The sequence below is a fragment of the Oryzias latipes genome, chromosome 1 (genome assembly GCF_053564925.1).
Source record: "Oryzias latipes strain Hd-rR chromosome 1, Olatipes_Hd-rR_3.1".
Taxonomy (NCBI): Eukaryota; Metazoa; Chordata; class Actinopteri; order Beloniformes; family Adrianichthyidae; genus Oryzias; species Oryzias latipes.
In genome coordinates this window covers 11,320,937-11,338,685 of record NC_136237.1, presented here as the reverse complement: position 1 = coordinate 11,338,685, position 17,749 = coordinate 11,320,937, and the positions used below count along the sequence as shown (strand labels likewise).

The following is a 17,749-nucleotide window of genomic DNA, read 5'->3' as shown; positions in this document are numbered from 1 at the left end:
TTGTTTAGGAAACAAACTGGTTTGACAGAAAGCTTCCAAACCCAACATGAACATCTAAATAAGAAATCCAGACATCCCATTTTACCAAAGAGATGATTTGTATGTTGATTATTGTTGATATGGATGTTCCATAAAACGTCTGGATTCTTAGGAAATCTTTTAATTTTTAGATTTGACAAATGGCAACCTGGAACAAGCCACTATCCAGGATGAAACATCCAAGATGCATGAGTACATCAAGCTCCAGGCCCCAACTGACAGTGTGCTCAGTCAATGGAGAGCAGAGGATGCAGTGCTGGAGGACAGATCCTCATGGGAGGACAAACCCCTGCGTGGGATGTACCACCGATAAAATCAGCTGTTGTGCAAATTCAGCAGAGAATAACTGTGCTAAACAGACTTTCATGAGCTAAACAGTGTGATACTGCTACGGCCCCGACAGGCAAACCTGTCCAAGTCTAGGGGAAATCACAACAGGGTCATTACATATGAACGATATATAAGGCAGCTTAGCTTTTTCATGATTATCCAGGAGGTTTAGTTCCATGCAGACATCCAGAATGCATCGTGAGACACTTTTGCACTGCAGTTTTGTCGTGAACATTCCCACACGTATGAAGCTTGTTTTATTTCCTTTATGTGTTGGCAGGACTTTTGGAAAGTGTTCTGGAGAACAGATGGTGATTGGCTCCTCTTCCAGGATGTATTTGCTTCGGCAGATGATTTCTGCACGTCTGGTTCTTCTGATCAGCTTTTTATTGCGCCAAATCATCAGCTGCCATGCTGACAGTCTGCAGTCAGAAGAAGCGGCTGGACGTGAGCCACCACCATCCACAGGACCAACAAAACAACAACACAATTTTAGCTCAAATTCACAAAACTTTATTAACATTTGAAGCACTTCAAATATAAAGTGATGCTGGAGGGGGGATGAACATAGAAGAGTTTTCCATCCTTGTTAGTTCATCCACTCTGACTCTGAGGTCGCAGGTCACAGAGGCAGGTTTAAAAACGATGCACTTGAAAGCTGTAAAAGTGAAACAGCGGCACAGGAAGAAGATCACAAAAACATCACGCTGAACTGAAGGTTTTCAGCTCAGACCTGCACTTTACGTCCCATGTGAAAAGCTCCTACCTGGAGCTGAATCTGATTTAAATGACACCCCCCCTCAAGTGTTTGGATTGTTTGGCCTTTATGTTCTTAGAAATACTGATTGTAAACACCCTGATGAACAAAGAAACAACACAGCCGATCTTTCTGTTAGGGTCCATGGCAGAGGTTTTTATATTGCTTCATAAACTCATAACTTAGTTATGGATGATCAAACCGCAGAACTCAAGCGTCCACAGTCTGAAGAGAATCCATTTAAAATGAAGCGCCCTGGAGGCCACAGGCCCAAATCCGCTGAAAGTTTCCTGATGAGGAAACAAGAACAAACAGCGTCATTGCTCCACTGCTCCTCATGGGGGCGCCAAACAAAACTGAAGTCAAGGGGAAGCAGGAGCGAGAGTGTGGGTTCACACACACTTTGTCTGGTTCTGCTGGAGTTTGTTTCCTTTTAAAGTGCAATGAAGCTCATCTGGGTTTCTGGGAGGACCAGGCCTGAACTGGATGAAGCTTCAGTTTCTCCTTTTGTCGTTATTTGTTTTTAGGCGACGCCTTAAAACACTTTAGCCAGCTTTCAAAGAAATAAGGAGTTCTATGGTTCTGGCCGAGTGAGCCCTCATGATCATAGGACAAACTTAGCTGAATATTTAACCTGGCTTCAACTCTTTGAATCCACAGTGAAAACTCTGTTTCACCACCAAAAACAAAAGACATTGCATAGTTTTTGTTCAGATATACACACTATCAAAATGTATAAATGTACTTATTTATGTTTTTCCATTTGTTTAATATTTAAAGTCATTTTTCCATAATTTTCCATATTTATGTAGTTTTTTGTTTTTAAAATTCTAGAAAGTTTTTATAATACTTTACAGTTTCAAATGAGAGGGAGGTGCTATCAATTTGGCCACGCCGTAAACATACATAGGCACGAGAAATGTGGAAATAAATAAAAGTAGAAATGTTTCGCTTGTACCTCTGAACAAAAATATATTATGTCTTCTAAATGTCCTGCAGTTTTTCAAGGTTGTTGTGTCCGGTGGCAGAGAGACATTACAAAGTTACATGGCTTTATTTTACGCTTCTGAATGCACCAGAGACAGGAAGTGTCCTGCTGTCTGCAGTCGCCATGGGAACCCTGAAATGCAGCCAACAAGCCAGCTGCGTGGGCGTCTGCTGCTAATTTACATCAATATACTAGAGGCAGATTTGAGGAAAGTGCAGTTTTATGCAACATATATTATTATTAAACATTCACTCGTGTCAAAACACTGGTTTGAAGCTGCTCTTCATCATCTTCCTCATCCTCACAATAAACAAAGCAAAAAAAAAAGAGAAAGAATTTTATGAAATTTTAGCTCTCCTCAAGCCCCTTTAGTCAAGAATTGATTTATTATTATTAGAATTTTTGGACTGACCAGAATAATGCAGACAGCAGCTCACATGACTATGGATGCTAAAATGCATGTATATTCTTTGCAAACACAGCAGTTTCAATGATTTTAAATATTTGACTGTGATGTAAACAGAGAATGGAGTGGAGTCTTTCTTATTCACTTTTCTATAAAGCACTTTTGAAAATGTATATATACATTCACACGTTTTACGTCGTTTCTGAAGCCGAAGTTGTTGCTGATCCTGTCGCATCAGCAGCAAAACATGACAGACGCTGCACAAAACACTAAAGCTGAGCTCTCCTCTGCTCTGTGACAGCCCCATTGTTCCTGGTTTGGTCTGCTTTCACACACACGACACTCTCAGCAGAGACCCAAGAACACAAGCTGACCAAACTGCCTGGAAACATCCTGCACTTCCCACAGCTCTTCATTTGGGGGCGCTGTTGTTTAAAACAAGCTCTGACCAGGACCAAAATAATCCAGAAGAAGAAAAGTGTCCTCTAACTCTCATCTCTGAAGAAACTCCTGCAGCTTCTCACCCCATCACCTTTACCCAGCAGACATTTTCAAACTGTCTTTGTTCCTGCTTCTGCAGATTTAGATTATGGCTGTTTTGTTCTCGGAGCTGACAGCATCTCCTCCCTTTGGTTCTCCTCTTCTCTTTGGTCCATCATTTTATTTTCATTTACTGAAGCTAACAACAGTAAAAGCTGGTTTTCTTTTACCAAGCCGAAATCAGATTGTGTTGGGCATCATTTCTGATAGAATAGACTGGATTTTACTGCTGCCTCTATCCTAAAAGCTGAAGGAGGCCGTTTTCATAAATGCAGTTCTCTGGAGTTTTGCTCTGATGTTGAGTTGTTTCACTAAATTGGTTCATGGACGTCCCTTTAGATGAGAGGGAAGATGTGGGTCTCTAACCTTGTCTGCCTAAAACTATGGCAATTCCTTTGTTTAAACATGTTCATGATCATAAACACTTATCATAAAAAGCTTTCCTATGCAGCGTATGATTTGTTTTTTAGTTTACATGAAGTTTTTGTTTCATTGTGAGTCATTGCTTGTTGATCGGAGCATCTCTAACTGCAGCTGCCTCTGGTTTCTCCTCTGGGAAGAGGCGCAGAAGAAATGTAATTTTGGTCTAAAGTGAGGAATTCACATAACAAACACAGTAAAGCACTGTCTTCATCACAGCCATCTGGACGTTTCCTGTCCAACTCCTCTCTTCCTTTTTGGCTACCATAAGCGTCGTCCAGTGTAGGTGATGGGCGCTGTGGGCATCTGCAGAAAAACAGTGAGCGTTGGCAAAATTGCTGGTATTTTGGTCAAACCAGAGAGGTTTGGGTCCAACTTACGGTTCCGCCGTTCATGACCAAAGCCATCTCAGTGGGCTGGTAGACGTGGCCTCTGAAGGCGATGCCGGGGCGGCTGCCGTGGTAAGTTGCACTTCGGAGGCCTGGGTTAAATTCAAGCATGAGGTATTTAGACATTTCTGTGATAATCTGTTCATGCATAAATAACAGAAGATGCAAAAACTGTTAAAGGATATTTTAGAAGTCTGACAAAAGTATTAAATGCTGAAGGGGTTAAGATCAGCAAGAAATAACATTGAAAAAACGGATTTTAAACAAATCTCAAAAAGGAGAGGCAACAATAAAATAAGGAAGAATGAAAACAGAACAACGGTACGCAGACCTACAAATACTACAATGCTGCAATCAAAACTGCCTGGGCCCTGCAACAGACTGGTGACCTGTTCAGGATGCCCCCTGCCTTCGCCCACGAGTTGCCGGGATAGGCACCGAATGGGTGATGAGAAAGGAATGAATGAAAACTGCCTTGGCTGAAAAATCTTTTTAGCAGAAAGTTCTCCACAGTTTTATCAATCAAAGCATATATTACATATAAGCTATGTAGATATTACACTCTTAATTGGACTTCATCGGCTAAAAACTAAAATAAAGAAAGAAAGAAAAGAAAAATTCCAACCCCGCTGAGCTTAAAGCAACAGCCTATCAAATCAAACCGCCAATATGGAACTCCTGAACATTTCATGCACTGAAATCCATTTAAAAAAACAGAAAATTGTGAATTTTGCTTATGTAAGAGATTATATAAAACCCACAATGATATTAACTGGACTGAAAAAATAATCTTTGTAGCTGAAAGTCTGAAAGAGCAAAAATATTAGATGGATTCTGGTTTTTCTGATGTATTTGCCATCAGCATCAACAGCTGAATGGTTAAAAAAAAACTTAAAAGTGAGGAAACAAAAGTTAAAGGAGGAATTTCTAGAAGCTTAGACATCAGAATGATTGAAGTAGCTGAGAGCTGGAGATTTTAAAACAAAAATAAAACTGGAGGAGAAGCAGTTTACGATCTGAATGACATCTCCGTGATTGCATCCTAAGGAAATCCTCTGAAATGTCTTTCAATCCTCAAATGAAATTTTTGCAAACCAGGACCTTCAAATGAGTCACCACCTCCACTTCTGAGGCCATACTTCTCAACCAGATAGAGGTGCTTTTCCCTGGGAGTGGGGAGCTTCTCCCCCCAGGTGGAGGTGTTTAATGTTTTTTTTGTTCAGGAAGCACGGAGCGTGAGATCAACAGGTGGACAGCTGCAGTGTCTGCTGTACTAAAGTCATTGCATTGATTCCATGTGTCGAAAGCTAAAAAGGCAAAGCTCTCAATTTAGCAGTCAATCCATGTTCCTACCCTCACACTTGGTCAAGAGTTCTGGGTCATGACTGGAAGGATAAAGTCTTGGACACAAATGGCTGAAATGAGTTTATCTCCTTTAGAGACAGGATTACAAGTTTAGTCCCAGGAGGAGCTTGGAGAAGACCTGCTGCTTCTCCACATCTGGAGAGGCCTGCTGAGTTGGATCAGACATCTCTTTTGAATGCTTGCTAGCAGCTTGCTGAGAGAAACCTCACCTCACTGCTGCACAGAAGTCATTGAGAAGAATTCACATCAAAGCTCTAAAACTCAAGACCTTGAGGGCCAGTGTCCTGCGTATTTACCAACAAATCTTCCATTGAAGCTCCTTAGTGGCAAAACACACCTGATCCAGGAACTCATTAAAAGATAAGGCAGGATTTTTTGATAGATGCTGGCCTTTGGGGCCTGGAGTCTGACACCCCTGAGAATATTCACCTTCACTAACTGTGCTTCAAACAGAACCATGAAGTGATCAGGAATCTCTTGAGTAATTTGTCTTTTAGACGTCATCTCTAAAAGAGATATTCACAGGCAAGTTGACATAAAAGTCAATAGATATCCTTCCATCCACCCATTTTCTTTTACTTATCTGGAGCCAGAATTCTTGGCAGAGATGTTCAGACCTCCATCCAGTTTTCAGCAATTGTTTTAGGGAAGGCCTGTGGTCCCAGTTCAGCTAAGAGGCATGGTTCCTCCAGTGCATCTTGTTCTTCTCTGGGGGGGGGGCTCCTCCAGGGACATACCCAGAATTTCCCACAAGGCAGATGGGAGAATTCAAAAGATTCTCCCAGCAACCTGAACTTTTCTTTCTCGATGTGACGGCATACCAGCGCTTATCTAGATGTCCTACCTCTGTACTCTGTCTCTAACAGCTGGCCAACCACAATGTAGTTGAAACTCAATTCAGCTGCTTGTCTATGGGATGTTGTCCTTTCAAGAGATGAGGGTAGGAACACTGACACTGACTGAGTAGATCAAGAGCTTTGCCATTTAGCTCATTGCATTCCCACATAAATGCAACCAATGCTGTTGTCTGCCTGTTAATCTCACACTCCACCCTTCCTTCACCCGTGAACATGACCCAGAATACTTAGACGTCTTCATCTGGGGCAACTTGGTCTCCACCTTTCCAGAGAAACCCCTTTTTTCTTTTCGAGGACCGTGTCCTCTGACTTGGAGGAGGCTATTCTCATTCCAGCCACTTCACACCTGGCTGCAAACTACCCGAGTGGATACTGAATATCTTGGATTGATGAAGCCGAAGGAACAACATTGAGGTGTAACCTGTGATTCTCAGACTTAGCTTCCTCTGACTCATGGCTGCACTTAGAGGTTGTGTGCAAATGACAAATAAACAGAAGCAATGGGCTCATCCAGACGATCCAAACTGACGTGGATCTATTTGTTATTTAAATGAATAGATTTAAAAATTTCAAGAATTTCAGGTAGCACATTCCTTCGTTTTGAGACTCTGATCTTTTAGTTTATGACTTAGTTTTCTTTAGACTTCCCTTTCATTTATGTGGTTTTAGTTTGTCACAACCTTTTTAAAATAAATTTTTACTTATGACAGTAATGCCATTTTAATAAAACGGTTAAATATTGTGGGAAGGGCATAAGAAGATGGAAAGAACTCTGATTCGCCTGTTGAGGAAGCTGTCAATAAGTTGAGACGTGGCGTCTGGATTTTTAGTCTTATTACCTGAAATGTTTTGTCAGTTATCTAAGTAGCTTCATCAGTCTAAAAAGTGGTGTTCTTCCTTTGAGGGGTGGGGGTGGGGGCGCAACAGTTTGGGGTTTCACATAAATGTCATAGCAGATCTACTATTGATTATAAGAACTATGGAAATGTTTGAACATGGATCAGAATTCAGGGTTTTGCTTTGGTTTTTGCTTCTGTTCTGTTCTGTCATTATTTGAGTTCTGTTTACTGTTTTATTTTGAATCAGAATCGGAATCTTTTATTATCATTATGCAGTGCACAACAAAATTATTTTAAGGTTTCAAGGTATTTAGGTTTCCTGTATGTAGTAGTTTTGAGTTTAACTTCCCTGGTCCCAATCTCTCCTGATTGTTTTCACCTGTGTCTTGTCAGTTCTGTTTGCATTTAAGTCTTGTCTCTGCCTTCCTCTTGTGCTGGTCCATACCATCATTTACCTGTCTTCCTGTTACCCCAACGGTTTGTTATGTTTGGTTTCCCCTGCTCCGCAGTGCTTTTTGTTTTACAAGAATTCAACCCTTTTCTCTTGGAACCACCTGCCTCCTCGCCTTTGCATTTTGGGTCCTTTGTCAACCTGCCTTACCTGACATCAGATGTAAAAACAGGGGTTAACAGTTTCTAAATCAGCTTATTTTATACCCCCAATTATTCAATCATGTGTATTTTTTACTTCTCTTTGTTTAAATGCTGACAGGAACATCAGTTAGTGTTGGTGAACCTAAATGAACCTTTGGTCTTAAAACTGATACAAGGAGGTCCTTTGTCTTTCAACTATCCCCACTTTCACAGGACAACTCAGCATCCATTTATGCTGAGAGTTGCCTAGCAACAGTGTGCTCTTCTCACTCAGTGTGGTGCTCAAATACCAGTGTGCTCAGCCTCAGCTGATGTGATGGAGACTAAAAGGTATGGGGTCTGATATGGTTTTCAGACAAATGCTGTGTTTCACCTACTTGAGCTGTGCTCCTCCATGGAGAAGGCCTGGTTTTCCTGGAAGGAGGGGTGGGAATGTCCAGATAGCTCCTCTCCATATTGTCTGGTTGGAGACCTCTGGCTGCCGTCAAAGAGGTCCTCCGAGCCAGGTGGGGGAGTTTTCTTGAGACACAGATGTGACTCTGGTATGGCATGGAACAGCAACAGGATCCATCCCTGGATCACCAGGGCCACAGCCAGAGCAGGCTCATCCAACACCTTTGTATCCCTGCCTACTCCACCCCTCTCTTTGTTCCCCCTTCCCCTCAATACCTGGCTGCCGTAAAGGTAAAATCCCAGCCAGCCCACCCACAGCAAGGCTGATGCCAGACTGGACAGGAAGACCCAGACGGCGTTACACTTCCAGCTTCCTCTGTCATTCTCACCCTCTCTGTCCTCCTCGCTGTCATCCCCTCCATCTGCTGCCAGCTCTCCTCCACACAGAATTACAGTCAGAGACAGGCCCATAGCGATGAGGAGCAAGCCCAAAGTGTAGCTGCAGGTCAGGGCGAAGTCCAAGGGTGGGTACTCACAAGCGGGGTGTCCCTCCCGAACCACAGTCAGCAGAACCCATTCAGCAGAGATGATCCCCTGAACCAAAGCCAGAGCCAAACCCAGTGCTGCCAGGGCACTTCCTGAAGGGCTTGGCTGGCCCCCCACCAGTCTCCTGAGCCGCACCCCCTGCACTAGCAAGCTCGAGAAGCACAAAGCAAACAGGGGGCCCCAGAAGGCCCTCCGCACCACACACAGCACCTGCGTCTTCCCCACCAGAAATGCCAGAGAGATGGTAAACAGCCCCAGGAGTGTGCCCAGCAGCAGGAGGAGGGGGCCAAGGCCAGAGCGCCGTGAAGGGTCGGACACCCCCTGGATCTTGATGATCAGAAGAACCGCCAGAACCAGAGAGGTGAGGCCACCACCGCATGCCACCACCTCCAGAACGATTCCCCATATCGCCTCCAGGTCACACAGCACTCTGTAGGGGGGGTCCACATCTGGCCCACACCCACGGGGAGAAGGGGGAACAGTGGGATGGGGGGAGGCCAGGGCTGCCATCAACAAGAGGCAGATGATGACAGGAATGAGAGCCATCTAAAGAAGTGGAACAAAGAGATGAAAAGGTAGCAGCCAGGTAATATCCAACAGACACACAACCACACACACACACACACATAGGGAGAGCTGTTGACCTCTGGCTGGCTGGTCGCAGTCTGCCCATGTATCAAAGTGTAGAACATATTTGTCCTTGTGTGAATAGGACTGGAACTTTAAGTGCGGTAGAAAAGCACACAGGTGCAGACCATTGACATTGGGACACAGACTCACAGCTACATGAAAAAAAGACACACAAACAAGTAAACCCTCACGTATGTACAAATGTATATGTACAGACACAGATGCACAGAAACACACACACCTTAATGAACACACATGTCTACACAGGCTTGCTGCACAGAACAGAACTGCATTTAGCACAGGGCAGGAGTTTCCATGGATACGGGAGACAGCGTGGGCTGCTCCATTTTACACCGGGCTCTTGAGGAGTCAAGTTCAGCGCCGCAAATCACAGACAAATACATTCAGAGCAGAAAGAAAGTCTACTTGCGCCCATTTCTGATCAGAGATGGTCAACAGAAAGTAATATTTTCATACCCAACATAAGAATATGAATCTGCGCTTCAGAAAAATTGCTCGGAAACTAGAAATGTTAAGCTCAGAAACTGTATGTTAATAAGATGTCGCTGGTTTTTGATTTTCAGCACACTAAACAGCTTATTCAGTAAGAGGATTAGAACAAGCATCACTGTGTCCCTTGCAGAGGCGGAAGGACGTCAACAGAGACAGAGTATGTACCTGGAGGAGGACATTTACCACAGACGGTTGTCTCACAGCTGAATTTCACACCAAAATCTGATTCCACAGTGCTTATTAACCTCGTAGGACCTGCCGCTCACATTTTGGGTTATGTTATCACAGTCGTTAATTCTGCTTAATTGGAGCCCTGCAACGACGTGTAGAGGGTTAGTTCAAATATTAGCTCGGGTCTTAGGAGGTAAATACAAAAACCCAGAGAGATAGTCATCTCAAACTACACAGGTCTCAGTTTACTCTTTCAAGTCCACAACAAGAGAAAACCTAAAGAAGAAAGGAGTACACTAACAGGAGAATGATTGCAGACCATTTCTAAATGCATAGATCTCAATACTTTTTACATGTTCTTCTTACATCTCATCAAAAGACCTTCTCACAACAGTCTGCATGAATCCATGCTAGACCACAGTTTTTCTCCTGGTCTGGCTACTCTTTGTTCAAACTCAAACTGTCCAAACCAATCAGTCTGAGCCTGGCTGTTGTTCCCATAAACAGTTTTACACCTAAAGCTGTATTTCCTATCTGCCTCTATGGTCTTTTTAACACGATGGTGGGGGTGTTACATAACACCAGAGTACACTGACCTGAGATCTAGACCACCTCTGCAAGCTGGCCTTGGCACGGTTCACTTAACTGTGTCAGTATACAGAACTCACCAGTGTTTTTCAGTCGTGTGTTAATTGAAAGTCCTGACTGTGATCTGAGATGTGAAAGTTTCTGAGTCTCTGCTTTCCTGTTATGAAAGTGTTAATGTGCATGTGTGTCACTAATTAATTAATTAATTTGTTGTAAAAATGTAGTTTTAAGGTTTCATATCTAATCAGATGCAGCAAAAGTTTGAACTTCCCCCAAACAAAGGATATTTAAAATGCTGTAAGACTTCACGCTGGAAGCTTTGAGAACAAAGAGAACAAAGACAAACAAAAGCTTCGTCTCATTCAATCGTGTCAAACTCACCTCGGGTGAAATCTCGGTTGTTGACAGACAGGAGGCTCATGAAGGTTCACTCGTATATTTGTTGTTTCCAGTTAACAAAGTCGTCCAGGCTGCAGAAACAAAGCGGCTTCCATCGTGAAAACAGCACTTGGACAAAGCAGCTAAATTCTGCTGATGCTCTGACCATCCAGCTGCTCCAAGAAGAAGAAGGCACAGTTATGATGCATGCCTGGCTGCTTCACACACCCACACTATTAAATATATCTTTAGTCCCTTTAACTCTTCCCTCCCACTCCCCCTCTCCTTCTTTTTCTGTTCCTTCTGTCTGCTCTTCCCTCTACCCGCTTCGCACTGAATCTGCGGAGGTGTTGATTCAGTCCAGCTTACTTCTGCTCTCCCACGCTGCTTGCATGATTTTCTGCTGCACCTGTATTCAGGAATGAGCTCAGGAGCTTCAGCAGTTCACTGTGAAGACAGAATAAGTTATCTGTTTGTACATTTGGGTTATTTCCTGCTTCCCAAACACCTGCTAATTTAAATTTTTGAAGAAGGAAAAGACAGTTCTGACATTCATTGAGATGGGGGATGATTTGTAGACAGTAAATTTGAGGTGCATGTGGTCAATCTGGGAACAAATGACAATCCTGGAACAGGAAAATGCATGATTTCACTGAGTTTTATTCTCCAAAGGAGATGTTTGTGAGATAAAAAATACATTTTGAAAGAGTTTGTATGTTATCTTTGTGCATGCATAGGTTTTCTCTGGGAACTCCGCCTTCTTCTCACAGTCCCTAAAACACGCTTCTTAAGGTTAATTGATAAATTGTCCCTAGGTGTGAATGTGAGTGTGTATGAGGGTGTGAAGGTGCAAGGTGCACCTAACCTTCACCCAATAGTAGCAGGGACAGGCTACAGCATCCCTGTATCCCCAAAAGGGATGCAGCAGGCTAGGAAGATGGATGATGGATGAAGGTTCAGGTAGCTCACAAACCCAGAAGGTGACGTTATAGAAATCAATGTTAATAGATGCTCCTGTCAGACTCTTGTCCCTAAAAGCCAGACTTTGAACCCTAGACCCTCAACCCTTCGTGTATGTGTGCATATGAAGGTTATACAAGGCACTGAACAGGCCCCAGTGGCACAAAAAATGGGTATGCAGCATGTGCGTTGCATAGGGGCGCCGGCCAAAGGGGGATGGATCACATATTTTTACATCATATGATCAGTAACAGAAGAACATCGTAACTGGTTGGACGCCCCCGCCGCTCCTCCCTCCCTCACTCGGGTCTTGTACAGAGAGCGCAATGCAGCACGTGTCCGTGAGGGCGCGCTGTTGATGGTTTTTATTTGAATTGTGTGATCATCTGATGACAGCCCTTTTTAAATGGAAAGGCAAAAGAAAAAACAATCGGGGGATCAAAACAGAAAACGCAAAAGGGACAAAGATGTGGAATGAATGATGAAAGAGAGAGACAGCAGGCCTTGCAGCTGTACTGAGCAGGATTTACAGCATCAATAATCATGAAGAGAAAAAAGGAGCTTGTTTGTGCTGATATTGTTTTAAATGATTTCTTTAACTAGATGTACCAAAACACTGAAATAGTTTTTATCCTTTGACTGAAACAGCGCTAAATGATGATAAAAAGTGGCTCCTCTGGGCAGAAGTAGGGAGAAGTATGTGCGATGTGGGTTATACGTTGTTTTTGTTTCTTTTTATATTTTATTATTTTCTTTTTCTTTTTGAGTGACTATTTAGTCTACAGCCTTTTGCTTTTAATATCACTTTGGCTAAAAGATATTTTGGATTTTAATTGAACATTTTGAGATTTTTGTGGTCTCATACCCCTATATATTAGGTAGTTGCAGCCCTGCAAAACCCCTGCATGGTGGAGAGGTCCGAGTTCTTATATCATGTTGTCAGGGTCCACTGTGCCTTAAATATGTCTAGTCAGGTTTAGCTTTAGGACTTTACATTTTGATTTCTTCTTTTGGTAGGTAAGGTTAAGACGTCTCAGAGGGGTTGTATGTTTTAACCCTTATGCTATCTTAGGCATTTTGACATTGGGAATGAGGTCAACTAGACCCCACAAGACAGTGTGCTGAACGTTTTTCTTCAAGGATTTGTGATCTTCACTGGTGTCCATGGATTACATGAAATCTTTCCACCTTTATCCACCTTTGTCATGGTAGAGAGAACACGTCAGTGGCATCTTGACCCCATAGGATAGCAAAAGGGTTATAGGCCTTGTTCACTCTATGACAATTAATTGACCCATTTTAAAATGAAAAATAGCTGTCTCACCTGCCTTTTGGGGGATTGGAGGAGCAGGAGAAATCCAGGGTTCCACTGGCTTTGAATTTAACATTATGCTGCTGGTCAAAGGGTGAATTGCTAAAGTCCCCCACTGTCTCGAGGGTTGTATGTTGCTCTACATTTTGTGGACCCTTTTCCATTTATCTTATTCTGCTCATCCGGGACCGGGTTGTGGGGGCAGCAGTCTAAGCAAAGATGCCCAGACTTCCCTCACCTGGGCCACTTCCTCCAGCTCCTCTGGCCAGCTGAGAGACATGGTTTTTCCGGTCTGTCTTGGGTCTTCCCTAGGGCGCCTGTTCAGTGGGACATGCCCAGAACAACCCCAGGTAGGTGTCCAGCAGGCATCCTGAGCCACCTCCACAGGGTGCTTTAAATGTGGAGGAGCAGCGGCTGTACTCTGAGTTCATTTCGGGTGACAGAGCCACTTGTATTTAGGACCTGGTTCTTTCGGTCATGACCCAGAGCTCATGACCATAGGTGCATATTGGTACAAAGATCGACCAGTAAATTGAGAGCTTTGCTTTCTAGCTTAGTTTTCTCTTCACCACAATGACCTGTACAGCGACCACATAACTGCAGATGCAGATGAGAGGGCAGACTACCTTTCTCTGGTCAAGAATCATGACCTCAAACTGGTGCTGACCCTCATCCCAGCCACTCCACACTCGGCCGGAAACCACTCCAATGCATGCTGGAGGTCCTGGCTCGATGAAGCAAACACGACAACATCCTCTGCAAAGAGCAGAAAGAAAATCGTGTTGTTTCCAAACCAGATCCCCTCCAGCACCTGGCTGTGCCTAGAAATTCTTTCCATAAAGATTATGAACAGAACCTTTGATAAAGGGCAGCCGTGCCTGAGTCCAACATGCACTGGAAACAGGTTCAACTTACTGCCGAACCAAACTCTAGTCAACCACACTAACGGCTACGTTAGTGTGGTTGACTAGAGTTTAGTCTAGTCATACAGAGACCGGACTGCCCTCAGTAAGGCTCCATACTCTCAGAGCACCTTCCACAAGACACCACGGGGGACGCAGCCAAACTTCTTTTTCAAATCCACAACATATAAATGGACTGTATGAACCCTCCAGCATCCTAAAGAGGATGTAGAGCTGGTCCCCAGGATGGAAACTACGCTGTTGTTCCTGGATCTGAGGACTATTTTTCTCTAGGCAAAATGGTCAATCCAGTACCAGTCAAGCTGCAACTCTCCAGACCACTGAGGATTTATGCTACTTTCCATGTGTCCTGGTTCAAGTTTGAAAAGTAAAGCTCTCTTCTTCCATTCCCCAGATCCCCTCCTTTTACAGGATTCTTCGATGGAAGCCCAACCTATGAAGCATGAATTCTTTGGAGGTCCCGACAAAGTTTTCAGGAAGGATCAGGACCAGGGGCCTAATTTATAAACGTTGCGTACGCACAAAAGAAGCCGTACGCCACTCTCAACGCAATAGTTGAGATTCATAAAAAGCAAACTTGACGGGAAAATGTGCGGTCCTTCACGCAAGCTCTGACCCAGGCGTACGCACAAAAACGGGTGAAATGAGAAGCGGCGACACAGTCGGCAGATGGAAGAAACACCTGAAAGTGAAAATGACAATCCTGCCTCTCATAAATAACATGAAGACTTCACAAAGCAAGTCTTACAATTAACAGCTACATGAACACCCGTTTGATCGATCAGCAGTGAAACAAACAAAAAAAATCAAACGAAAATTACAACAGAAATTCAAATGAACACATATTTGCAAAAAGAAAAGTGAAATATGTTCTGCAATATTGCCATGTTATGCAATTCATCCCCATAAATAATATAGTTAACAGAACGAAATAATGTACAAAACTGATATTCTCGTCAATGTGTCCATCTGGCGGAGCAGATATAGGTGCAATTAGACAGACAGACAGACGGATATATTAATTGTTCACTGGGGAAAGTTGTTTTCATAGTAAAACATTTCTTCATAAGATATGGAATTATAGTATTCATACATATGCCTTTAGTTTGTTTTATTTTTGATAAAACAGTGTATGGCGTATGTCTCAACCATTCAGAAAGCAACAAGAAATTATATTTGCGCTGATCAATTTCCCATTTCCACGTGGATTATTACCGACATCTGTAGCTTGTTAGATGTAATAAATGGATGGAAATAAAATGCCCCATCACAATGCGTAATGACGCACAATGGCTGATCTTGCGCTCTTAGAAGATGTGGCAAATGGAAAAGTTCGCAGTGAATGCATCTTTAGACAGCAAGATGACTTGCTGGCAAACGAGGACGAGTGGCTTATGAGCCGGTTCCGACTTCCTCGAGCCGTCCTGTTGGACCTCTGCGGGCTTTTGGGGGGGTGTCACCCGGTGCATCTGGCACGTCGGTGTTCCCCCTGCGCCTAAGTCACCACTCCACTTAAAAGGGATTCCCCAATTATTGCCGCCAGTCTCTCATCAAGAGGGGTCAGCTCCAACAATTGAAAATAAACCAAAAAGTGACAGTGAAAGACAAATATTCATATGACCTGCGATCATAATATTAAGGAAGGCCAGTATCCAACTGGTGGTTTAACCTCTCTGACTGTCCTTTTGACTAAGGATGGAAACCATATAACTGGACTCCCAGGAGTTCTCAGAACTTATTCTAAAACTTGACAATGACTAGTAGTCCTCTATCAGAAACAATGTCCTTGGTAATACCATGGATCAAAAAGACATGCTGCACAAAATATTATATATCTCTTTGCAGGGGGCAACTTTGGCAAAGATATAAAACAAACAGTCTTAGAAAATCTGTTGACCACCACTAGCATAACGGTGTATTGCTTAGAAGCAAACATGGGGATGTCATGCTGTAGCATTGCACTTTGTCTACCAAAATGTTTGTTCAAATACTTTGCATGGACTGAGCCCCTCCCCTCCCACTGTTAATTGTAACTTAGACATGTAGGGCCCCTTGCTCGGGGGGTGCTTGGACATCACTGCCAGCAAGCAGGAGATGTCTTCTAAGTGCCCCACCCACCACCCTTTATTACACACATCCTTTATGCCTCAACTATATACACTCTACCCCACACACACGCTTATAAACACACATACATTACACAAGGAAAGAGGGACCTCTGATCTTCTGTTCACTACCCCATACCTGGCGGGGGAACCAGACCCTCTGCAACGGGGGCCTTGTTCCTTAGGTGCTTGCTTCCTGGACAGCCTTCTCTTCATACAGAGAGAGGGATCACTGAGTTCTCCGGCAAGACCACAAACCTGGGATCACATCACAACTGAGCCTGGGGGTTTCCGTGTCCCTGTGGTGAGGGTTTTGGTCCTTGCCCTTAAATGCTCTCAAACTGTGGGTGAGCCTGTTTATTTATTTATTCATTTATTTGTTTATTTTTTAAACTTGTCCGGTCCGACAGCTAAATAAACAAAATAAACAGATAAGAACTGAAGGTCTCTTGTGTTGGATATTTTACTTTTATGACATGGGGTTATAAATCTTCTGACACACTAGATGTATATTTGAATAAACTCAGTTTGTAATCTAGACTAAACTTTTATTGAGGGTGGTGTGTGTGTGTGTGTGGGGGGGGGGGGTGGGGGGTGGGGGTGGGGGGTTAAAATCATAAAACATCACAAAGCAACAAGTTGATGGATGTTTATAATCACTACTGTCAGGTTTAGATGTGTAACAAATCTAAAAGGGGCAGGGCCTGTCCACACACCCTCAGGTGTTACAAACATACCTGTTGGCTCCAATAAAGTACACATGTACACAATACAATACTGTTCATGCACGCATACTTCTGCATTCAGACTAACACAAGTGAAACATTTCATTCAGTCATGTCTACTATTTGTTTTACGGTGAGATAGCACCTGTGCTCAAGTGAGTGATTTTGTTCTTTTAAGGTGGATGATGAAATCTAAAAAACAAGAGGGAGAGTGCCCAGTCATCCCAATACCTAGGAAAGGGGCCCCCATTGATGTTGTGTTTTTCATGTCCCCCAGCCAGGACTTGAACCGGGGGCCTTCTTGCTGTGAGCCAGGGAAGAGCGCTAACCACTACGCCACTGTGCAGCCAATGGTGAAGCAGTGATTGAAAAATTAAGCCAGACTCATAGATCGGCACATACCTGTTTCCAGAGAGCCTGGACAGGTGTGCAAAACCACAGCGCATGCATGTAACTTTCAGGTTACTGTCACAGTGCTCACAAATGTCTGAGTTACTGAGACCCATCTTGAACATCCTCTGTCCAGTGTAGTAAATTCTGTGAAGAGTTTTGAAATGGATTAAAGTTTGGACTTTTTGTCAATTTAAAGGTGTTTAGAAAAAGTTCTGCCTAGAAGCTTTCATCTGTGCTGCTGCTGAATTTTGCGTCCTATTTTGTTATAAGAATTAAAAATGTTACTATCTAGGTTGCATAAGATTTATTGAATGAAATGTTAATCGAAGAGGAACCCAGTTCTGGTTGCTTTAGGTCATTGTCTTTGTATTTAAACTTTTCAGTAATTCTAGATTTAGTGGCTGGTAATCCAAAAAGTTATTTATTCCATGTTTTTGTTGTAGCTACTGGGGTGTTATTTATCTTATATCAATAAGTAAGTGCTCTAGTGTATAACTCCCCCTACTGGCCAAGATGAGAAGTGCAACAGTTTTTGTTTATAAGGATATCTGGGTTGTTCCAGATGGGTGTCATTTTCCTCCTATCTGT

At 43.2% G+C, this 17,749-nt stretch overlaps 1 protein-coding gene across 1 annotated transcript; it reads right to left on the bottom strand.

Moving 5' to 3' along the window:
- Window positions 1-859: 859 nt before the first annotated feature.
- On the bottom strand, window positions 860-11,079 carry gprc5bb (G protein-coupled receptor, class C, group 5, member Bb). The gene is made up of 4 exons (XM_011478918.4): window positions 10,747-11,079; window positions 7,902-9,009; window positions 3,861-3,961; window positions 860-3,786 (listed from the first exon to the last, which is right to left on the bottom strand). The coding sequence occupies exons 2-4, from the start codon at window positions 9,007-9,009 to the stop codon at window positions 3,742-3,744; spliced, it is 1,254 nt and encodes a 417-aa protein (XP_011477220.1). The 5' UTR covers window positions 10,747-11,079; the 3' UTR covers window positions 860-3,741.
- Between the last annotated feature and the right edge of the window lie 6,670 nt (window positions 11,080-17,749).

Coding starts and splice junctions, on each gene's coding strand:
- gprc5bb (XM_011478918.4), bottom strand. CDS start 9,009: ATGGCTCTCATTCCTGTCATCATCTGCCTCTTGTTGATGGCAGCCCTG. Junction 3,962..7,901: donor CATGGAGGAGCACAGCTCAA/GTAGGTGAAACA, acceptor AATTTAACCCAG/GCCTCCGAAGTGCAACTTAC. Junction 3,787..3,860: donor TGGTCATGAACGGCGGAACC/GTAAGTTGGACC, acceptor GTTTTTCTGCAG/ATGCCCACAGCGCCCATCAC.